This window comes from Paroedura picta, chromosome 9 (assembly GCF_049243985.1).
Source record: "Paroedura picta isolate Pp20150507F chromosome 9, Ppicta_v3.0, whole genome shotgun sequence".
NCBI classification, from domain to species: domain Eukaryota; kingdom Metazoa; phylum Chordata; class Lepidosauria; order Squamata; family Gekkonidae; genus Paroedura; species Paroedura picta.
The window spans coordinates 81,804,309-81,826,723 of record NC_135377.1 but is presented as its reverse complement, the minus strand read 5'-3'; the positions used below and the strand labels follow the sequence as shown (position 1 = coordinate 81,826,723).

The 22,415-nt window shown below is 46.2% G+C and overlaps 1 protein-coding gene across 1 annotated transcript in view; it reads right to left on the bottom strand.

Annotated features, from left to right (window-relative positions):
* Positions 1-22,415, bottom strand: part of VPS4B (vacuolar protein sorting 4 homolog B) — a 42,176-nt gene that overhangs the window by 5,643 nt on the left and 14,118 nt on the right. The window contains exons 5-10 of the mRNA XM_077353412.1: positions 21,823-21,942; positions 17,867-18,023; positions 13,028-13,176; positions 12,749-12,830; positions 11,045-11,264; positions 3,077-3,214 (exon numbers count right to left, since the gene is read on the bottom strand). Of these exons, the coding sequence (XP_077209527.1) occupies positions 3,077-3,214; positions 11,045-11,264; positions 12,749-12,830; positions 13,028-13,176; positions 17,867-18,023; positions 21,823-21,942 (866 nt within the window). The remainder of the gene's footprint in view (positions 1-3,076; positions 3,215-11,044; positions 11,265-12,748; positions 12,831-13,027; positions 13,177-17,866; positions 18,024-21,822; positions 21,943-22,415) is intronic.

Here is a 22,415-nt window from a genome sequence, read left to right as displayed (position 1 = left end):
TGAGGCAGGGTAAAGATCAATGGGCCCCCCTCAGGCTCTTCTATACAATCAGGCAAACTCCTTGATGGATGCTGTGGGAGGTAGGTGGTTTTTTTGCCATCTTGATATGTTGGGGATGCTGTTGTTGTTAGTTGCGAAGTTGTGTCCGACCCATCGCACCCCCATGGACAATGATCCTCCAGGCCTTCCTGTCCTCTACCATTCCCCAGAGTCCATTTAAGTTTGCACCGACTGCTTCAGTGATTCCATCCAGGCACCTCATTCTCTGTCGTCGCCTTCTTCTTTTGCCCTCAATTGCTCCCAGCATTAGGCTCTTCTCCAGGGAGTCCTTCCTTATCATGAGGTGGCCAAAGTATTTTGAGTTTCATCTTCAGGATCTGGCCTTCTAACGAGCAGTCAGTGCTGATCTCCTCTAGGACTGACCGGTTTGTTCACCTTGCAGTCCAAGGGACTCGCAAGAGTCTTCTCCAGCACCAGAGTTGGATAGAGTTGGGGATAGAGTTGGTTTTAGGGGATTGGGGTTTTTATGGGGATGATTTTATGTGAGTCCTTGGAGGAAGGCAGCTTATGCATCTAATCTAATTAATAATAATGTCTAATCTGAGTTTAAGAGCCTCTTGTGGCGTAGGGTGGTAAGGCAGCTGACATGCTGTCTGAAGCTCTGACCATGAGGCTGGGAGTTCAATCCCACAAGCCGGCTCAAGGTTGATTCAGCCTTCCATGCATCTGAGGATGGTAAAATGAGTACCCAGCTTGCTGGGGGGTAAACGGTAATGACTGGGGAAGGGAATGGCAAACCACCCCGTATTGAGTCTGCCATGAAAACGCTAGAGGGCGTCAACCCAAGGGTCAGACATGACTCGGTGCTTGCACATGGGATACCTTTACCTTTTAATCTGAGCTTGTTTCTACTTTTCTTGTGAAATCAAAAGCATACCAGAAATGTAGAAACATGCTCCTTTTGTCATTTGCTTATAAAGATTTATTTTAAAAATGAAGCCAAAGCCTAAATTGTGCCTGGAAACAAATGGTCAGCCAAGGAAGATTTTCCAGAACTGGGATGACATGATCCCTGCATCACCCCCTAGCAACAGCACAGAAATTGCTTTTGACAGCCCCATGTAAAGCGCATCACAGTAATCTAACCTAGCTGAAATCAGAGCACGGATCACTGCAGCCCGGAGAGACCTTCGAGAAATGACCAGAGCCAAAGCTGATAAAAGGTAATGAACATGCTACACAGGAGATCTTGGCCTCCAAGTAAAGGTCAGGATCAAGCAGTACCCTCCCACATAGCTAAAAGCCAGCTCTTTCATGGGGACAACAACTCCTCCAGGACAGGCTGATGCCTCAGTCCTTGAGCAGCCTTGTCAATGAGAGGCAACAACTCACTTGTCTGGTGTGAGCTTCAGTGTATCCCTCTGCCCCATTCAATTTATCTTCATCCATCTTGCTACCACCCCAAGCTTCTACTTGGGACTTCCACAGATGCATCCGCCCCCACCCCAACTCTGCTGTTAAAGAGAAGCACAGCTAAGTGTCATGTATATATTCGTGGCACCATAATCCAAATTCCGTGGCGGTCTCTTTCAGGAGTTGTATGTAGATGTGAAAGGACATGGAGGATAAGGGGGAGCTATACAGCAGAGGTAGTCAACCTGTGGCAAATGCTGGCAGGGGCTCAAGGGAATTGTAGTCCATGGACTTCTGGAGGACCACAGGTTGACTACCCCTGCTATACAGGATCCTATTGCAAGACTACCACTATAAAGAGATCCTGGTTCCAGCTTGTCAAGCTCTACATTAACTCTCCTCCTTGGTAGAATCATTCTCAATTATCATGCTATGCTACATACATTGGCATAGATGAATTACACTATATGTGTTTGCTTGTTCCCAACTTCCCACTACTAGGAAACGTATACTAACATTCAAGGCAGGCAAACTATTTTGAATACCCTCGTGATTTGGGGTTATAATCTGCCCCATCAAGGAGTAACAAAAGCAAAACCAAACTTATATATACTTTGTTTGGAATAAGTACAAACAAGCACAGCTTTCTAAACCGTAATAGGGATTTCTTTTCCAGTTACAAATACTACATTCCAACCATGTAATTAAAAAAAACAGTGCTTTCAAATAGCCATTCTTTAGGCTCATTATAACTCTAAATATAGAACCAGACAGAATTGTAAGACTGCTCCCTTGCAGATTTGTATGCAAAAGCCGCCTCTACCGTGCCCTTTCCAATTCAGCAAGGCAAGCACGAAGGTTTCAGAAATTATTGTAAGTGGGAGTAGAAGCCTGTAACTAGTTTCAAGATACTCACCTGCGCGATTTAAGCAATGAAACTATTTAACTTCCATAGAACTAGCCTGACCAGTGGAGCAAGTATCAAGAGCAATTAAAAAAAAAATCCCTGGGCACCATCACTTTCCATCGGTAATCCCTCTGGTTTCTATGGTTTTATCTCAGAGCTAAAAGCACCTTGCTATCTGCAAGTTGTTTGGAAATACAGAAGATCACCTTAAGTCTTACTAAGCAGGAAAGCAGAAACCCAAACCGTCGCAGTGCTGGTAGGCATTTAGGTATTCCGCCGCTGTTGTCATGAGGCAACGGCCGTATTTGCAAGCCTGGTTAATATGAAAACTGGGTGGCTTTGATTTAAAACTCACTACTTAGGAAGAACTGACTGACTCTGGCGATTTCTAGAAGTCTAAAAGGGGGGAAATGGTGTGTGTGTAAGTAAGTCAAGTAAGTAATAATTTTGCATGTCCATAAAATTACTAAGAATTTTGGTTTGGAGGCTACAAACTGGGCCAAGTTCATGCCAAATGTTGAGTCATTAACTAGTTCGTGTCCATCCCGAGCTAATAACAACAGGGAGGAGTGCCATTTAAGTGTGGAAAATTGGTGTTGTACAACAGAAGTAATCCAAATGTCCTGAATAACCTGGCAAGGCAGCACGTGATTCAGCCACGTTTCCTGGGTGCTGAAGATGGAAATTAAAGGTGCCATTTAATTAGCAACTTAAATACCTTTGCTGACAGTTCAACCAAGCAAAACAAAGACTGACCATGGAAACAACAGGCTCCAATAGTTTATCCCCTGGTACGTCCATCCATGTCATCTCAATGGCATTGGAATCTCCTGGAGAGCACGGCGTGAACAGATCTACTAACACATTTGGATCAGACAATGATGGGCCTTTCACCTTCAAAAAGAAACACAATTTGAATCACAAGACTGAAAATATTTAAACAAAAGTTCCTGCTTCTCTGAATTTCTATCTCAACATTAAAGAGGAAACAAACAAGTCAGCATTGTGTGCATGGGGCTAGATGTGGATTGCTATTGCACCAGGAAAGGGGAAGCCTTCTGTTCGTGGAAGAAGACGTGGTTCTGCTGGACAGAGGAAGGCATTCTCAGATTCAGATCACTTTATTGGCACAACATTTGATATGCATAAAACAAAATTTAAACCAGAAACAAATTCCAGGCATAGACATATGGGCAACAGTAATAAAGCCTTATGTTGTACAGCCGATCTGCAGCAGAGATAGATTGGTTCTTGAGATAATTGAATTTGCTTATTCCTTCCCTGAGACTTATCCATAGATGCGGTTTCATCTGCGTGTGCTTTTATGTTTTTATTGCTACTGTACATGCAATTTTACTGAAGTATAGTGAAAACTCATCTTAGAAATGTTCTTATCTTACCCAAATTCAAGGAAGGCATTCTTATTGCTTGGTTCTAGACCCCAGGAAACCTGCTGGGCTGCAGGCAGTACACGGCACAGTCAAAAGCCAGTACAGTATAGTGGATGGAGTGTTGAACTAGCACAGCCTTTCTCAACTTCCTTTTCCCCTTGATAACCCCCTGGAACATTCTTTAGGCTTCAAGGAACTCCAGAAGTGGAACAATCATGCAGAATAAGGTTGGGAAGCAGAGCTGTGTACATGTCCACCCAAGTCTCTCCTCTTCCCACCCCCTCCAGGCCCATCATTGGCCATTTAGTGAGGGGGGGGGGAGGCAGTTGACATGACCATATATGGTTTAACAAATTGTAAAAACATATACAAATTATGTAACTCCCACCCATCCAGGAAACCCTTCCAGGGCTATCAAGAAACCCCAGGGTTTCACAAAACCTTGTATGAGAAAGCCTGATCTAGCATCCTGGAGACCCAGGTTTGAATCCTTATCTGCCATGGAAGCATCTTGGGTGACCTTGGGCCAGAAACACACTCTCAACTTAAGTTGTCTCTCAGGATTGATAAACCGGAGAAGAGGAGCCACTTTTGGTCTCAACTGGAGAGAAAAGAGGAGCGTAAATTACATTTCGTGGTAAAATTGATGCTAAGGCAGCCCATGGACCTTCTTATGCCATAGTCAAACTTACACAGCTGCCTGGTCCAAAGCTCAGGATGCTCCAGGCAGAGCCACAAAGTAAAAAGTGAATGCCACTTGTCATTATTTGATTTGATTCATTTCTACCCTGCCTTTCTCCACTATCAGGTCCTAAAACACATCGTTCTTCTCTCTTTCTTCTGACCCTCACAAGTAGGGTTGTGTGCTTTGGCCGCCGAAGTGGCCATTCCAGCCTGAAGCAGCCAGTGCCGCGGCGCAGAGGGGGGGAGGGCCAGCACCAGCTGCTTCAGGCTGGAACAGCCACTTCGGCTGCCGAAGCACACAACCCTACTCACAACCATCCTGTAAGATAGATTACTCTAAGGGACCCCACTGAGCTTCCATGGCAGTTTTACCTTGGGCCCCCAGATCTGAATCTTAAACCCATGTGTAAGGATTTCCCGAATCCACTGAACATTTCACTGCGGTAAAGAGCCCAACCAAGCTACTGCCATTATAAGGAAATGGAATCAGCACATAGTGTGTTAGTATTCTGTACCAGAAGATTTATTCTGTGCCTGGATTTAGGTGGGTGGCTGTGCTGGTCTGAAGCAGCACAGCAAAGTTTGAGTCCAGGCACACTTTTAAGGCCAAGAAAGTTTAATTCTGGGCATAAGCTTGAATATTGAAACTTTGTTGGTCTTAAACATAACCATTGACTCATATTTTGCTCTGGAATCAGGTGAGACTCAGTAAAACTCATTTTGCCTAAAATATTCCAAGGTGCAACTCCTTCTTTTGTTTTCTATTTGCCTAGAGATGACACTGGGAGCAGGGCAAACAAGACTGTGGCCACAGAGGGGTAGATGGGGAAAAGCATTTCCCCTAACCAAATAACAACTTGTACTTAGGAAAGAAATCTCTATGCTCGCTTTTGTTGCAGAAGCAGAAGGGAAATGTGCACACTGAGCCAGTTAAGCTCTTAATGATCACATTCATTCTAATTTGGTCTGCCCCACAATTCCACCTCCCACCCCTCTGGGACTTCTGTTTCTTCTCTTTCTCTCCTCTAACATCCACAGTGTTAAGTGAGAATTCTGGACAGAAAACTGGCATGAAATTATTATTTACCAATATTAAATTACTATACTGTGTTTTGGACAAAAGTTGCATCCAGGGGCACTTTTAAGGCCAGCAACAAGTAACCAAATTTAAATATTTAGGTGTATATATTCAAGCCTCTGGAGCAAAGAGCATCCATTATTCATATACATCAGAACTAGGGCAAAGATCAGCAAACAACATATTGAAATTCTATCAAAGAAAGGGCAGATTCTTTATATCAGCAGCCCTGAAACTATACTCTGCTAAATCTCTAGCACAACTCACTTATGGTGCATTTTTGGGTGCTGTGATATCAGATACTATCAAGCTTGAAAGGGTCCAGTCTAAATTCCTTCGGGCACTCCTCCAACTTCCATGCTGTGTAACCAACTCCATGGTGCGTCTGAAAACAGGAATGTTAATGGTCCAAGACAAAATCTGCCTGTCAGCAATAGGAATGTGGCTGAAATAAATACACAACCCCCAGGGTATAGTTTCTTTAACCCTGAATGACAACTTCCAGTCATCTTGGACTAAGGCTGATCACAGAGGAATCCAAAGTCTGGGCTTCTCCATACACTTATTATCCAAATTAGCTCATGATCAAGCTGCATCATCAGTTAAGCAGCGGATACGAGACAATCGATGTTAACTGGACCTGAGTAAATCTCCAACATTTTTGGCCCCAGTTAAAACAAGATATATTCTGGCCCCTGCCACTTATCTGTCTCAGCTGGTAATAAGTAACCAAAGAAGAGCATTTACCCTTGCAAGATGCTCCGTCTTGCCTTCAGCTCTTGTAGAGCAGTGGCCCCCAACCTTTCTCAGGCTGCGGACCACTCTGCCGGGGGGGGGGGGGGGGGATGGAAGGCCGATTGCTCCTGGGTCCCAAACTCCTCTGGCGCCTGTTTTCCACCTGCACCTCACTGGCGAAGCTGTGCAGCTGTGCTTTCAACACCCTCCATCCCCCTGCCCCGGAGCCAGCCACAGTGAAGTCTTCCTGGCCAAGAGACCTCCGCTAGCAAACTTCGCTTGGTGTGCAAGGAGTCCGCTATGAGGAAAGCGCGCACGTGCTTAGGAGGCGCTGCCAGGGTTCTCAATCCTCGCACTTCTCAGCGGAGCAGAGCAAAAGTTTAACGCGGAACGGGAGGGGTCATGCAAAATGCTACCGGCTGGGAAGTCGGCCCAAGGCCAATGGCACGTGGGAGGAAGGCGAACCCATCTCCTCTCCCCTTCCTCCCTGGTGCACGTTGATTTTCCCTATAAGCCGCTCTCGGCCAGCAGGTCTGCCCAGCTGTGGCCAAAAGTGAAGGCCTGGCATTCCGATCCCGGGATGAGGGGAGAGCTGTGTTGGGCCGAAGGAGCAAGACGACGCTCGAACCCAGGGGCACTGGCAAAGTTTCGTCCTGTGTCTGAGTTCTCTCGGGCGGGCACCTCTCCGGACCAGTCAGCCTGGAATCTAGCGGAACTCCGGCCCCATGCGGGAAGTGGAGCAGAGGAGGCCCTGGCTCATCTTGGGATGGGAGACCCCCCCACAGGAAGCCCAGGGAAGGGGCGCAGACGCAGGCAATGGGGAAGCACCCCTGAGCGTCCGTGTCCCTGAAAACCCAGCTGCAATTGATCCTCCACATACCCCGTCCGTCCCAGGACCCGCGATGCTCCGGGGTTGTCGCCCCCCCACTGATGTTCACTGGCTGGCGTGTGGTCAAGCAACCCGCGCCTGTGGCTAGCCCAGCTACCATGGCAGACCTGCAGGAGCCTCAGAGCAGGTGCCGCACGTGCTGGCTCCTCCGGTTTGCAAGAAGCTACCGGCATCATCACTCTGGCAGCTCCAGGCGGCCGGGGGGATATGGACGCACCCAACAGAGTGGCCCAGATTGGGGGGGGGGGGTTCGCCCCTTCGTCTTCTTGGTGCAGAGTATTTAGTGCACCTATTCCGGATATGGAAACTCCCAGCTCAATTAATATTGCAACATCTATGCTTCGGCAAGTGGTGTGCATGTGCGCAGGGCAAAATGTGCCTTTGTGCGCATACGCATGCATCCATGCCTGCCTGTCCCTGACATCTCACTTTGCAAGTGATCCTGTCCAACAACCCCTTCTTGCTATTATGATCTGGGGATGGAGGGGAGGGTGGAGGAGGCACCCCCCACCTTTTGAACGTCACTCTAAAAACCCATCTTTGCACACAGTCCAGCCCCAAGCATATGGCCCTTGTTTGTATGCAGCTCAAAGGCGAAGGTTTGTGGTGGAAAGCTGCAGCTTTTGAAAGCCGGGCGGGGGGTGGGTAGGGGGAAAGGGAAAACAAGCTTGCGAGAGGGGGGAGGGGGGAAATGTGGCCCTTGCAAGAGACGATCGGCTGGGGGAGGGGGAAAACCCCCAATGCTTTTATTTATTTATTTATTTTGCAAAAAGCCCACCCTATTTTCTCGAAGGCCCCCACCCCACTTTCCCAGGCAAGCTGAATCCTGCTCGCCATCTTGACATCCTGGCTCTCGAAAGGCTCCGGATGCCTCAGCAGCCGCGGCAGCAGGCAAGGCGAGCCAGGCGTGGGCAGCGAAGCCATCGAGAGGACAGTGGAGGCAGTGTGGGGAGCCAAGTGAGGTGGCTGCCTTAAACTTTCCGCTGAAGTCTGCTGGCTGCGAAAGGCGCGGGGAGGGACATGCTGCCGCTAGAACATCTGGAAGCATTCAGGGTGTCTGTCTGTCTAAGGGAGGGGAGGGCAATGAGGGGCTAGGGCTAGTGCACATCTTCCCTCGCTTGCTCACACTCTGCAGAAACAGCTCCCTGCCAGCACGACACGTGGAATTGCCTTGCAAGAGGATAAGCGCCGACAGCTTGGAAGCCGCTCACCTGGGTCGTTTTCTCTCCCCCAGCCCGCCCACCGGCGTGCCGGAAGCCCACGCCTCCCTCCCCATGGCCCGGCACCGAGGGACTCACGGCCTACTAGCGGGCCGTGGCCCACTGGTTGGGGAGGGCTGTTGTAGACGGTTGCTATAAGGACATTCCCCTTAGACTGAGACAATGTTTTTGTGGGAGTGGCAAAATTGATACAAGAGAGCATATTCTTTTGGTCTTTTATGTATTAACTTCATATAACTTGGTCTGAACGACTGTAATAAAGTTTGGATCTGCTTTCATGTGTATGCACACTTCATCAGATGCCTGATATATGATGAAACGGGCATGCACAAAGAAGCTTATGCCCAGAATTAAACTTGGTTGGTCTTAAAGGTGCCCCTGGACTTGGTTCTATTGCTTCAGAACAACATGGCGACCCACTTGAATCTATACTGTTTAGGATTTGCCAGTTAACCCACCAGGAGGCAGAAAAATAAATGTTTAATTCCACTCTGCCTGGAGTCTCTTTGTAATCAGCTACAAGCCACTTGGCTGTAGCCTGTTGGAGTCAAGGAGTGTTTGTGTGTCTGAGCACGTACAGGAGGCTAATGAATAATCACGGTCATCACTCTGCCCTTATCTCTCCCAAAATGTGGAATCAGAGTGAAAACACTGAAGAATGCCCAGGATAGACTCAAACTCCACAAGGGCTTCTTTATTGTGCAAGGGTTGAAGGAGTGTAGCATTCAGGCGGTCTCACCCCCCGCCTCTCACTACAGAACTACCTCATCCCCCGCCTCTCACTATAGAACTACAAGGGTCAGTAAAAGGTAAAGGTATCCCCTGTGCAAGCACCGAGTCATGTCTGACCCTTGGGGTGACGCCCTCCAGCGTTTTCATGGCAGACTCAATACGGGGTGGTTTGCCAGTGCCTTCCCCAGTCATTACAGTTTACCCCCCAGCAAGCTGGGTACTCATTTTACCGACCTCGGAAGGATGGAAGGCTGAGTCAACCTTGAGCCGGCTGCTGGGATTGAACTCCCAGCCTCATGGGCAGAGCTCTCAGACTGCATGTCTGCTGCCACTCTGCGCCACAAGAGGCTCAACATACAAATAAACAACAATTCAATCTAAACATTAGATCTAAACATTAAAATCATCCTCATTCAAGGTGGGTGAAACACACATCTTCTAAGCCAGTGGCTCTCAACCTTCTTAATGCTGCAATCCCCTTTCGGTTGCCGAGCCTGCTGCCGTGGTGGCAGCCTTGGCAACCCCTGGGAAAAGGGTCGATTGACCCCTAAAGGGGTTGTGACCTCCAGGTTGAGAACTGCTCTTCTAAGCCGTCTTCTCACTTTCTAATGAGAGGGGTGATATACCCATAAGAGGGGTGAAAAGAGGGATGATGGTTTAAACCAGGGTTCTGAGTGGAGTGATATTTCGGGCAGGGAGGCCACATTTCCACTATTGTGTCCCACCTCAAACATAGGCCTGGAGGAACAGCCCTGCCTTGCACAATGCGCAGAACTGTCGTAGGTCCCACAGAGCTCTGATCTCACCAGGGAGAGCATTCTACCTGGCCCTGTTTGACATCTTTGGGGCCTGGGACCTGGAGCAAATTTTGCTCACTAGATCTTATCTTGCTTTGTGGGACTTAATGTCCATTAAGCCTCTACTGAAAGGACAGGGCATTTTTCTCCAGGCCGAACTGGCCAATTCTAACTGTGTTTCAGAAAAGCAGGCAAGGATCGGTAGGTCAGCGGTTCACACCTTGAAACAGCCACTGTGAAGAGGCCCTGGAGGATGGCTAAGCTGTGGAGCTCAAACAGTTCTGTAGGCTTTTGGATAAGACCAATGATGAGGACTCTCACAACAGACCCAATTGTCAGGAAACTGTAACACTGACGCCTAATACATCTCACCCATCTGTTATGCTATTTCTTGTTATTTCTTTATACTGTATATTAGTTATCGGACTGTTATATTTTTTGTTTCAAATGGTTGCAAATGTTTAATGTATTTTGTTGTTTGTCTGTTCTACATACACCGCACCTAGATGTCACAGTGAGTGAATGAATGAATGAATGAATGAATGAATGAATGAATGAATGAACGAACGAACGAACGAATGAGACTTCTGGCTGCAGCCCTGATGGTCGGGCTGCTTTCAGACCTTTCTCAGCAGAGGCAGCTGAAGTCCAGTTAGCATGAGACTGGTCCTTGATCATAAATCTGAGCATTTACAATTAAACAGTTGGCAGTCATTAACCCCTTACTGCCAATTGTGCCATTTAAAATGGAAGGATGTATTTACTTATTTATTTATTGGACTTGCATACTGCCGCTCCCAGCAAGCTGGCTCGTGGTGGTTCACAAAAAAGAAACAATGTAAAACAAGTCACATCTAAATCATAACCTAAAACAATCCCCAATAATCTTAAGAGCAATCCTCAACATCATAAAAAGGCGGTAGATTCTATATACTAATAAAATCTCTGCTCATATATTGGATCATTAGGCGGGTGCTAATGGTAATATTGACTGGCAATACATAACAGATGACATAGGATCCCTAATGCCACTTGATACCGCGCACAGGGACCGAAGGGGGTGGGGAGGGGGACCAGATCGTACACCTCAGGATTACCACCCAGGATGTTGTAAGTGATATTATGGATTCCAAGAAGCAGAACAAAAATTATCAAAGGAATGACTGTAAATGGGGAAAAAAGAGATTAATTTACTCACTTTTTTAAAGTGCGTGGCTGACTGAACTTTCCTAACGGGCTGCATCAGGGCATCTCGTACAATTATGCTTACATCGGCACCCGAATAGCCGTCTGTCCGTTTTCCGAGCTCTCGATAATCTGATTCGTTCAAACTATTGGGTGTGGACCCCAGGTGAAGCTTAAACATGGCTGCTCTGGCATGGTCTTCAGGCAAGGGGATGTAAATCCGCTTTTCAAACCTTATTGGGGAAGAGAGGATAAAGCATCAAATCCTGGTAACAGTGCTATGCCACTGATTTAACTTCAGATTGGCCTGTGCAGCAGACTTAGGTAGAAAAGGGGAGTCTTCTGCTACTTAAACAGAAATCTTTAAGAAGAAAAATATGAAATGTTAACACTTGAAATGTTAACATTTCCAATTTAGCAGACAATCAGCAAAGCGTGATAAGGTTTTCTGGAAGCACTGCCACCATGTTTCAAGCATAAAGTTATTTTGGCTTGCTGAGAACAAATATATTCTACACAACAACTAACACTATAATTAGGCTGTCCTAGCTTTCCCACCAACACATGCAAACTATGTTATCAACATGTAAATGACAGGACATGGACAGGACACCAGCTTGTTCAATCAAGTGTGCATCTTAGAAGCATTTCCTCTTGGCTTGACTTTTTTCTCTTCAGTACATGGTATTTATACCCTGTTTTTCTCTATCCAAAGGAGTCTCAACATGGATTACAATCACCTTTCCTCCCCCTCTCCAGAACAGGCACCTTGTGAGGTCAGTGGGGCAGAGAGTTTTAGAGAAACCGAGACTGGCCCAAGGTCACCCAGCAGGCTTCATGTGGAAGGGTGGCAAATCATACCTCTATGCAATGCTGGCTCTCGATAAAAATTGTGCAATAGAGTACTCTCATACCGTGCCATAAATTCTATTGGGATCACACTTCACTTACAAAATACTGCATTTGGAAGCCTACTGCTATAAAGCAGGCTTTCTCAACCAGGACCTTGTGAAACCCTGGGGTTTCTTGATGGCCCCGGAGGAGTTTCTGGAATGGGTGAGATTTAATTAATGTTTCAATATAGTTAAAAAAATTATTAAACATTTATTGGGTGATATGACCATATATAGTCATGACCTGCCCCCCCTCCCAAAATGGCCAATGATGGGCCTGGAGGGGGTGGGAAGGGGAGGGGCCTCATGTGGGTGTGTCCACAACTATGCTTCCCAACCACATTTTGAATGATCAGGCTGAAAATGGTTTTGATTTTATGTGCTAGATATAACTTTTTAATAATGTATTTTATTAACAATATAATTTTGTATCAAATATGTGTTTTCTTATCTCATATCTTCTGTATCTTTTCAGAGTGACTGGCATTATGCCTTATTGAACTAATGAACAAACTAACTAACTAACACAAACAGGCTACTTCTGGGGTTTCACGAAGCCTGAAGAATGTCTCAGGGGTTTCTCAATGGTAAAAAAGTTGAGCTAGGCTGCTCTAAAGGCAGCAAAACAGGGAACTTGTGCCATTAGAAATCAAGACCAGCATTTTATGCCTGCAAAGTGGAACAAAATGCCCAAATCCTAGTTCTAAAAAAGAACACAGCGTCTCCCACTATCTTTTCATACCAATGTGCCTGTCCTGAGAGCAATAAAAGCAAAGTGCCAATATGTGGAATTGAATTGTACGATAAATATTGTGACATGTTACCTTCTTCTGATAGCAGAATCTAGAACCCAAGGTATATTTGTTGCTCCCAGAACTAAAATTCCTTCATTGTCTACTCCAACTCCTAAATTGAAATGAGTAAATTTAAAATCAATGGCCACAATTTTATGACTTTTTAATAAGGCACAGCATGGAACTCCATACAAGATTATTGGTGTTAAAATTATTTCAATCTGCAGGTAATCTCAGTTTATCTAGCATCTGCTATGTCTTGCAGGCAAGCCAGTTCTTGCAGCCATGCCTGGAGAGCCATAATCTTACCTTGCATCTGAACCAGGAACTCTGTTTTAATCCGCCTAGCAGCCTCACTTTCATTTTCACTTCTGGAACCACACAAAGAATCAATTTCATCAATGAAGATAATGGAAGGCTTGTTATCTCGGGCAAGTTGAAACAGATTCTTTACCAACCTGAAAAAGAATTACAGTTCTTACACGAGGAGAAAATTTACAGCAACGCAACACATAAGGCCTGCCTCATTATGGGTTACCAGCTAGGGTTTTTCCACTAGTGTGGTGGGACATCTCAGTTGAGGAGAGGTGGCAGAAAAATGGCATCCAAACACACTGACATCACTTCCTGTACGACCAGAAGCGACAGTGTGTCACCAGTTACCCTCTAACGTTTGGGCAACACCATAAGGTTAAATCCTAGAGTTTGTCCAAAAGCTAGTATTGTTGGTGAACTGTTGACATCATTTAAAGTCAGGCAGGAAGTGACATCAGTGGATTTCAGCCTCATGGCTTTTGCTCCATTCCACATAAGAAATGCTCTTTGGCCAACCATTTCATTAAGTCAGAACTTATATAATATGTTTCTTTGTCAAGCTTTTAGTTCATCACCCACATCACAGTTGTTAACTAGAAATTGCAGGAAACACTGCCATTCAAAAATGTAAATGAACAACAAAATGCTTTGCAGTTGCATTACAAAGGAATTTATATGCATGAGTGGCATTATTATGAAGTGGGCGGGGTGCAGAATTCCCCAAGTCCAACTGCTGCTTGTTGCCATTACTCTCAGCTCAGCCAGCCCCTTTCAACCACTCACTTTCTTCTCCTTCCATTCCCACTACAGTCCTTGTAATCCTACTCTCCCACCCAGATTTCACACATGGGGGCCACACAATTCCTGAGCAGACCTGGTCTTAAGAAACAACTGTGCCCATTAATCAAAATCAGAATCCCACAAAGCTGGAGATGCTACCAAGGACCATCCAGTCCAGCCCCACCCCAGTCTTCTTGGGGATTTAAAAATCACACATTCTTGGCAGGTGCATCCAACCTCCTCCTAAAAACTTCCAATGAATGAGGTTCCACCACCCTCCAAGCAGCATATTTCAAAAATGAACAGCGCTCACCATCAGAAATTTATATAAGGTAGCCATAAAAGAATAATTAGAGAGACGGCAAAACAATTGCAGCCCAAGTGATGTTGTCCCTCCCAAACCATCACAGTTTCTGAGGGGGGAGCACCCCCTACTCTCAGTTTTCCTGAAATGCTGTGAGCCCTTAACAGAGAACTAGTATGTAGAAAGAAAGAACTCATGGTGAGCAGTCTGATCACTATTTCATCTGGACAGTGTTTCTGGAGAACCACCTGGTGATGCCTCTTTTGCACTCACACAGAGTGCCTACAAGTCTCTATGACTCTCTCAGGTTCAGGGTACATAAAGGTCTCAATGGCATATTCGCCACCTTTTCTCCACTAGGGAAAGAGGACATCATCTGGGTGATTTCCACCAATCCGTCAGGGAGGCAGAACTTAAAAGTTCCTCTTCCTGTCGTTCCAAAGTTCAGTTTGTTTCCTGCCTCAGTGGGGAGAGAGTGTGCAGGCAGCGGAGCAGGCCTTTACTTATTCTATGATATTCCTAGACTCATTCTATTCTTACCGAGTCTCCTTTCTTACCTATATAATTTCTGGTGCTATTCTGCCTTTAGCAGACATCAGCAAAAAGCATAGGGACCATGTCCATTCAAAGATCATCCTCGGTAAGCAGCGGTTATTTTGTGGACAGCTTTACAGCATCCAGCACAGAGTAAAATGGAGCTTGAAGACATATTCCTTTCTGAAGGGGAGCTGGAGGCTCCTATTGTCTGAAGGGGAGCTGGAGGCTCCTATTGTCGGAGGAGAAATTAGTGCATCTATGTTGGTGGGCGTGCTCAATCAGGTCGTCTGTGATCAGACCGACAAAGAGGGTTCTCTGAAAAAATGCCAAAGGCTAGAAGAGTGGGAAGCCTCAGATACGCATGTGGGTGCACGGGATGGCCATTTTGAAGATTGGGGAGAAAAGCTAACTGGAGCCATGACATGAGAGCTGCTTGCACATGAGGAGGCCCACGACAGATCAGAAATTACAGTAAGAGCCCATGGGCACGCTCATTTGTTTCCTGAAATGTTGGGTTGTATTAAAGAAGTAGTTTCCTAAAAATAGTAGAAGGTGGGAGGGGGAGCCAAGCCAAAGGCATAATTGATCATCTCCCCCACCACCAGATACAGACATGATTTGGGAGAGGGGCATAGTTCTCAATGGTTGACTAAAGCAGCTCAAAAAAAGAAATTATCGCAGTCCCACAAGATCCTCAGTGCACCCAGATAATGAGTTACCCAAAGCAGAAGAATTTCTTTCAGATGAAGAGATTATTGATGAAATGGAACTACCAGAATGATCAAAGCATTGTTTTAATCCTGATGACTATCAATACCTTTTAAGTAGATGCTTAGCAATCTCAGACCTTAAGCAAACAGCAGGGGATGGGAATGCAGAAAAGCAAGATCCATCTAGACCTCAAGGGAACAGAGAATTTTCTCCCAATGGAAGATTAAATTCCAAAGTTGTTTCCTTTGCCACCCTACTTTGAAAGGAAATATAAGGCTGAATCAACAAAGCCAATGGCAAATAGGCAATTTCCAGCATCTGCAAGGAAATTGTACACAATGCTGAAACGTGCAGAGGATTTTTTTCAGGTTCCAATCCCTGATGGGCCCCGTGGTAGGACTTCAAGCCTATGGTCTTTTGCCTGAGGACAGGGAAGGAGTGGTAAAGGACCATTTTGACAGAAAAGCAGAATATGCTTTACGCAAGATATTTGAAGCAATGACAATGGCAGCAATGGCCATCACTTCAATTGCTGCCAAGGCTTTAATCATCTACATGCGTAAGATGGCGCAATTGATTCCAGAAAACGATAAGAGGTTAGCAGAAGGTGTTTCAAGAGTGTTGTGTTAGCGTTCATGGCAGATGCTGCACTAGATGTGAGAGCAATGGCAACTAGTACAGCGGCTAGAAGAACCTTATGGCTTTGAGCCTCGCAAGCAGATATGAGAGCGAAGTCAATTGTAATTGTGTGCCAATTTTTAGTGCAAAAATTCTGGTAGAAACGAAAGACAAGAAAAAAGTGTTACCTAGATCTTTACAAAGACTGGGTAGAGGCAATTACTATGGTACTAATGCTTCTTATTGTACGCAGCATATATTGCCTCATTTCCATCAAGGTGGCAGAAGACAGTCCTGGACACAGCAAAGGCAATCCTTTTGAGGAGGATATGGTGGCAGAGGCCAATGACTGAACAGTGGTAACAACAGGTCTGACAAACAGGATGAGGACAAACAATCCAAAGCATGACTGGCAGTCAGCACCTGTGGGAGGCCGTCGATCTTTGTTCAAAGAGAGTTGGGAAGGCCCACAAGTAGATCACTGGGTCAAGGAAATAGTTCAGCAAGGTTACTCAATAGAATTGGAAAGGCTCCCACCAGAAAAATTCCGAATGTTCCCAAAAGCAAAATCCAAAGAAAAGAGAAAGGCCAATCAACTGGCCATTCAACATCCGCTACAGATAAATGCAATTGAAAATGTACCAAATATAGAAAAGAAATGAGTTTATTAAATTCTTTTTCTGGTTCCAAACCAAATGGTGACTGGAGAGTGGTGCTGAACTTAAAATACCTAAACCACTTCATAAGGATAAAATATTTTCGGATGGAGACACTGAAGTCAATTATGGAAGCTTTGCAGTTAGGGGATTACTTAACTTCAAAGAAGCATCTTTACACCGCTCAAGCAGAGTGGTATAAATAAAAGCCTAAGGGCTAAGTGGGAGGAGAGTGGACGGGCGCTGTCCGTGATAAAAACTCGGAGAAGCGGCTCCTGATTCGCTCCTCCAAGTGGCACTCCAGGGCCAAGTAGCCAATGGGGAGGCGTGCTTCGCTACTTGGCCCGTCCTCGCCGCCGACTCGCCAGTCCTCCCAGGCAACATTATGGTGTTCACAGACACATTGAGCATAAAGAATGCATGTTGGTCCTTCTCATCTTTGTCCCACAGATGGAACACTTTTTTTCAAAATGGTCTTTTGAGATGTGGAGGTATGGTTTGGAAGGCAATTCTTTGTAGGATTTTGAAGAAGAAAATCTCCACAGGGCAATTCAGACAAGCTGTAGAGGTGCACTGACCTTTGTAACAGAGTGGCAAACAGTGAATGGAGGAAGGTGCTCTCAGAGCATGTGAAGAGGAGGGGTACCCTGGAGTATCCTAGAGCTAGAAAAATCTTCCATTGGTTGGCCTGTGCAGTCCCCAGTGTGGGATTACTCAGAAGATGGAAGATGCACAGTCTGGTGCTTTTTGCTCTGTGCTGGTCATTAGTCCCATATAAATCACCCGCCATCTCTGATCATATTTAGAAGCCCTGTTTTGGGTGCCTTCACTAGCTGAGGCTAGAGAGGCAGCAACCCAAGAAATAGCCTTCTTGGTTGTGGCACCAAATCTTGGGAACTCCCTCCACAAGGAGATTTGTCTGTCTTCCTCTATTGTTGTCTTCTGTCAGAGGTTCTTTGCCTCTAACTAACACTTTATTAGACCTGCTCCTTGATTGTGTGTTGATGTTACCTAATTGTTTTAAGTGTTTATATATGCATTTGTATTCTAAATGAGGCTTTTAGTGTTTAAAATGTTTTAATGGCCACTGCCTTGGGGACTCTGAGTCACGTCAAAAGGCAACACAGAAATGTTCTAACTAAACAAATAAGATAAATTAAGGTATACATATAGGTTCAGTGTCTAAAACCTCTAACATCTGAAAAATGAACAAAGTGAAATACTTACTTTTCACTCTCCCCCAACCATTTTGAGACGAGGTCAGAAGATGACACGGAGAAAAAAGTAGAATTGTTAGCTTCTGTTGCAACAGCTTTTGCCAAGTATGACTTCCCTGTTCCTGGAGGTCCAAACAAAAGAATCCCTCTCCAAGGGGTTCTCTTCCCTGAAATAGGAATACAAGAAAAAATGAGTTGCTTGTGGAATTGCCTGACTCACTTGGGAACAGAACAGGTTACAACATTTACGGAATTTATGAGAACTTTTTCTAAATCTTTTAATCAAGTTTCATCTCTGTCCGTTAATTTCATTCATTCATTCATTCATTCATTCATTCATTCATTCATTCATTCATTCATTCATTCATTCATTCATTCATTGGATTTATATACCGCCGTTCCCAACTGGGCTCACGGTGGTTTACAAGCAATAAAAGAGTAAAAATACAATAAAACCCCATAATTTCCCTTAATTATACTAATGCATAAAATACTATTAATACCAAGGCGGCAGGCGGGGAAAAAAAACCACCATCTATTCCCCTCGTCCAGCCGGGGGACAACCATCCTGCTGTTCTGCTGGTGGGAGTGAGGCATCAGATCAATCAGATAGACACAGGGAGTCCCAGATAGAATGTCAGGGCCCCACCCTGGCCTCAACCATACGCCTGGCGGAAGAGCTCCATCTTGCAGGCCCTGCGGAAAGTTGACAACTCCGGCAGAGGCCTTAGCTCTTCCGGGAACTCATCCCACCAGGTTGGGGCCAGGGCCAAAAAGGCCCTGGCCCGGGTCAAGGCCAGGCAAATGTCCTGAGGGCCCAGAACTACCAGATTCATACCTACAGAGTGAAGAGTCCTACGGGGGGTATAAGCAACCATGTGGTTCCACAGGTAGGCAGGACCCAGGCCGCGTATAGCCTGGGTATAGTCAGTACCAAAACCTTGAACTTGACCCAGAAACAGATTGGTAACCAGTGCAGATGTCAAAGCACTGGATATGGGCCCTCCATGGTGTCCTAGTGAGGACCCATGCAGCCGCATTCTGTTCCAGTTGTAACTTTTGGATCAAAGACAAGGGCAGGCCCACGTAAAGCGAGTTACAGTAGTCTAGTCTGGAAGTGTCCGTTGCATGGATCACTGTGGCCAAGTGGTCCAAGGACAGGTAAGGCGTTAGTAGCATGGCTTGGTGAAAATGGAAAAATGCCACCCGGGCTACTTTTGTTACCTGAGCCTCCATAGAAAGGCAGGTATCAAAGGTCATGCCCAAATTCCTGGCTGATGGTGCTGCTATTAATTGCACCCTATTCAGACAGGGGAGACGCGCTTCCTGTTCCTAGAATCATAGAATAATAAGAGTTGGAAGGGACCTCATGGGTCATCTAGTCCAACCCCCTGCACTATGCAGGACACTCACATCCCAATCGCTCATCTACTATAACCTGCCACCCCTTTGCCTTCACAGAATCAGCCTCTCTGTCAGACGGCTATCTAGCCTCTGTTTAAAAATTTCCAAAGATGGAGAAGCCACCACCTCCCGAGGAAGCCTTTTCCACTGAGAAACCGCTCTGTCAGGAACTTCTTCCAGATGTTTAGATGGAATTTCTTTTGAATTAATTTCATTCCATTTGTTCTGGTCTGTCCCTCCAGGGCAAGAGAGAACAACTCCACTCCATACTCTATATGGTACCCTTTTAAACACTAAGATGGTTATCAGATTTGCACAGGCTTTCTCAACCAGGGTTTCATGAGGGCCCTGGAAGGGTCCCTGAACTTAATATTTTTAAAATTTGTCCAACATTCATCGATGATATGACTACATATGGTCATGCCAACCCACTCATCCCTCCCAGAATGGCCAATGATTGGCCTAGAGTGGGTGGGAAGGAGAGGGCCCCCGGGTGGGCATGTACAGAGCTCTGCTTCCCAACCATATTTTGTACGATTGCGCCATTTCTGGGGTTTCTTGAACCCCGGAGAATGTTTCAGGGGTTTCTCAATGGTAAAAAAATTGAGCAAGGTTGTACGGTACAGGTAACAGGCTAGGTACAACCAGCCTTTCTACTGGTGAGAAAGTGAGGACCATCAAGAAGACTATGGTGGAGCCAGCGTATACAAAAGCCATATGTAAACAAAGTTGCAGGACAGGAGTGACTCAGATGAGACAGAGAGCAAAAGCTGTCTGGATCCAATCCAATCTTTGGTCAGCTATGTTCAGAAGGGACTGTGGAGAGAACAACTTTCCCATGTTCCTGGCATGGGCCTTGAGTATCCTAAGAACATTCAGGAGCCTGGTTTGGTAACACATAAAAATCACATGTGAATTTGCAGGAAACAACAAGCTGGAGAATGAAAGGAGCAAATATTCTTTGAGTGGTTACGATAGTTGGGAAGCATCACATGTACATCTCTCCCACAGTTTGTGCCACAGAGCACACCTTCTTCCCGAATCATCCTAATTCAGCCTACATGTAGCAGCCACCTGTAGCCATTTTTATGCTCAATGTACCCTACTTTCTAAACCAGTTGCTTCGTTTCATCATCTTCTATATGGGGTAGTCAAACTGCGGCCCTCCAGATGTCCATGGACTACAATTCCCAGGAGCCCCCTGCCAGCGAATGCTGGCAGGGGGCTTCTGGGAATTGTGGTCCATGGACATCTGGAGGGCCGCAGTTTGACTACCCCTGGTTTACGAGAACAGTGACGTGATAATTTCTCTTAGGATCTTGATACGACTGCCAGCTTGTGTTAAAATTTAACTGCAACCGCCCGTTTGGCGGACAGCTTTCACAACCTCGTATGCCCATTGTCAGGAACACCAGAAACTTTGGGTGGTCCTCTGTGACCGAACAATTATAACCACAATCCTTGAACATCGCTATCATGAATAGGTGGCCAAAGTGCCACAGATCCACATGGATACTCTTACACATTGCAGCAGGAACTAACCCCAAAGCGCTTGTACGTAGGTGTCTTTGAATATCAAAAACGAGGCAGTATCTGCTGTAACCGCAACCGTTGTTTATGCAGAATGACCGTAATTAAGAGCAATCACCTCTGGCATGAAAGCAAACAGGCACACGTGAGGGAGCGAGCCACTGCCAAAACTACTGAATCACTACTCCTTTGCTTTATTTGTGCCAGCCTCCCACTCAAATTGGCTGCAAAACTCGCTGCCCCACATTCTGCATGAAGAGCAGTTTCATGAAATCCTAATGCAGAATTCTCCAATCAGATAGCTTGGGGGTTGGTCACTCTGGGTTTTCCGGGTAGCGTCGCCGTGGTCTGGTAGGTTTAGCCCCTGGTTAACTGTGACTGACATCTTCAGAGGCAGCATACGGCAAGATGGGAATCCCTCTGTGCCAAAGTGCGTCACACAGGATGGCATCTCTCCATGCCAAAGTGTGGCATGCAAGAGGAGAATCCCTCTGTGCCAAAATGTGCCACACAAGACTACCATCTTGCTGTGTCCTCCCTCTGAAGATGGCAGCTACAGTAACCATCAGGGACTAAAATTACCAGACCACAACCACACAGCCGGGAAAACCCACACCAACCACAAAAGCCTTCTACAATTCATACTAGGGTTGAGTGCTTTAGCTTGGCCACATTGGCATCAGCGAAGCCTGAGGCAGCACGTAGGTGGCCAGCACCACGGTGTGGAGAGCAGTGGCCGCGTGCCAGCCGCACGTAGGCACAGAGCTCTGTGCTTACGTGCGGCTGCCAGCCGGTGCACCGCCACGGCCCCTCCTCTCCGTGCTGTGCTGCTGGCCTCCTATGCGCTTCCTCTGTCTTTGGTGATTGCTGAGGCGGCCGAGCCGAAGCACACATCCCTAACATACCTTGGGGATAATTCAGATGCCCTCAAAGCCACCTTTTCCACCCAGCCATTGAGGATTTCACTCAAAAGGCATCATACAACAATAAGACGATTAACTAAGAAGCCAAATATTCCTTGGCTGGTTTTACCTGTGAAAAGGTGTGGAAATTTAATAGGTAATATGACTGCCTCTTTAAGTGCTTCCTTTGCTCCCTCTAAGCCGGCGACATCACTCCACTTGACATTTGGCCGCTCCATGACGATGGCGCCTGTGAAACAAGACACAAAGGTTGAGAAAGATCCATCCTTCCTTAGGAGTTAAAACAGGCTTCCTCCACCAGAGTTTCTGGAAGGGCCCGGAAAGGTTTCCCGAATGACTGTATATGCCAGGGGTAGTCAAACTGCGGCCCTCCAGATGTCCATGGACTACAATTCCCAGGAGCCCCCTGCCAGCGTTCGCTGGCAGGGGGCTCCTGGGAATTGTAGTCCATGGACATCTGGAGGGCCGCAGTTTGACTACCCCTGGTATATGCCCTAAACTGGGCAATGATGGACCTGGAAAGGGGAGGGGCCCTGGGTGGGCGTGTCCACAGCTCTGCTTCTCAACCATATTCTGCACAATCGCACCATTTCTGGGGTTTCTTGAGGCCTGAAGCATGTTTCAGAGGTTTCTCAATGGTAGAAAAGTTGAGAAAGGTTGGGTTAAAATGAGATTACGTTGTTTTGGGGTGTCTGTTCACTG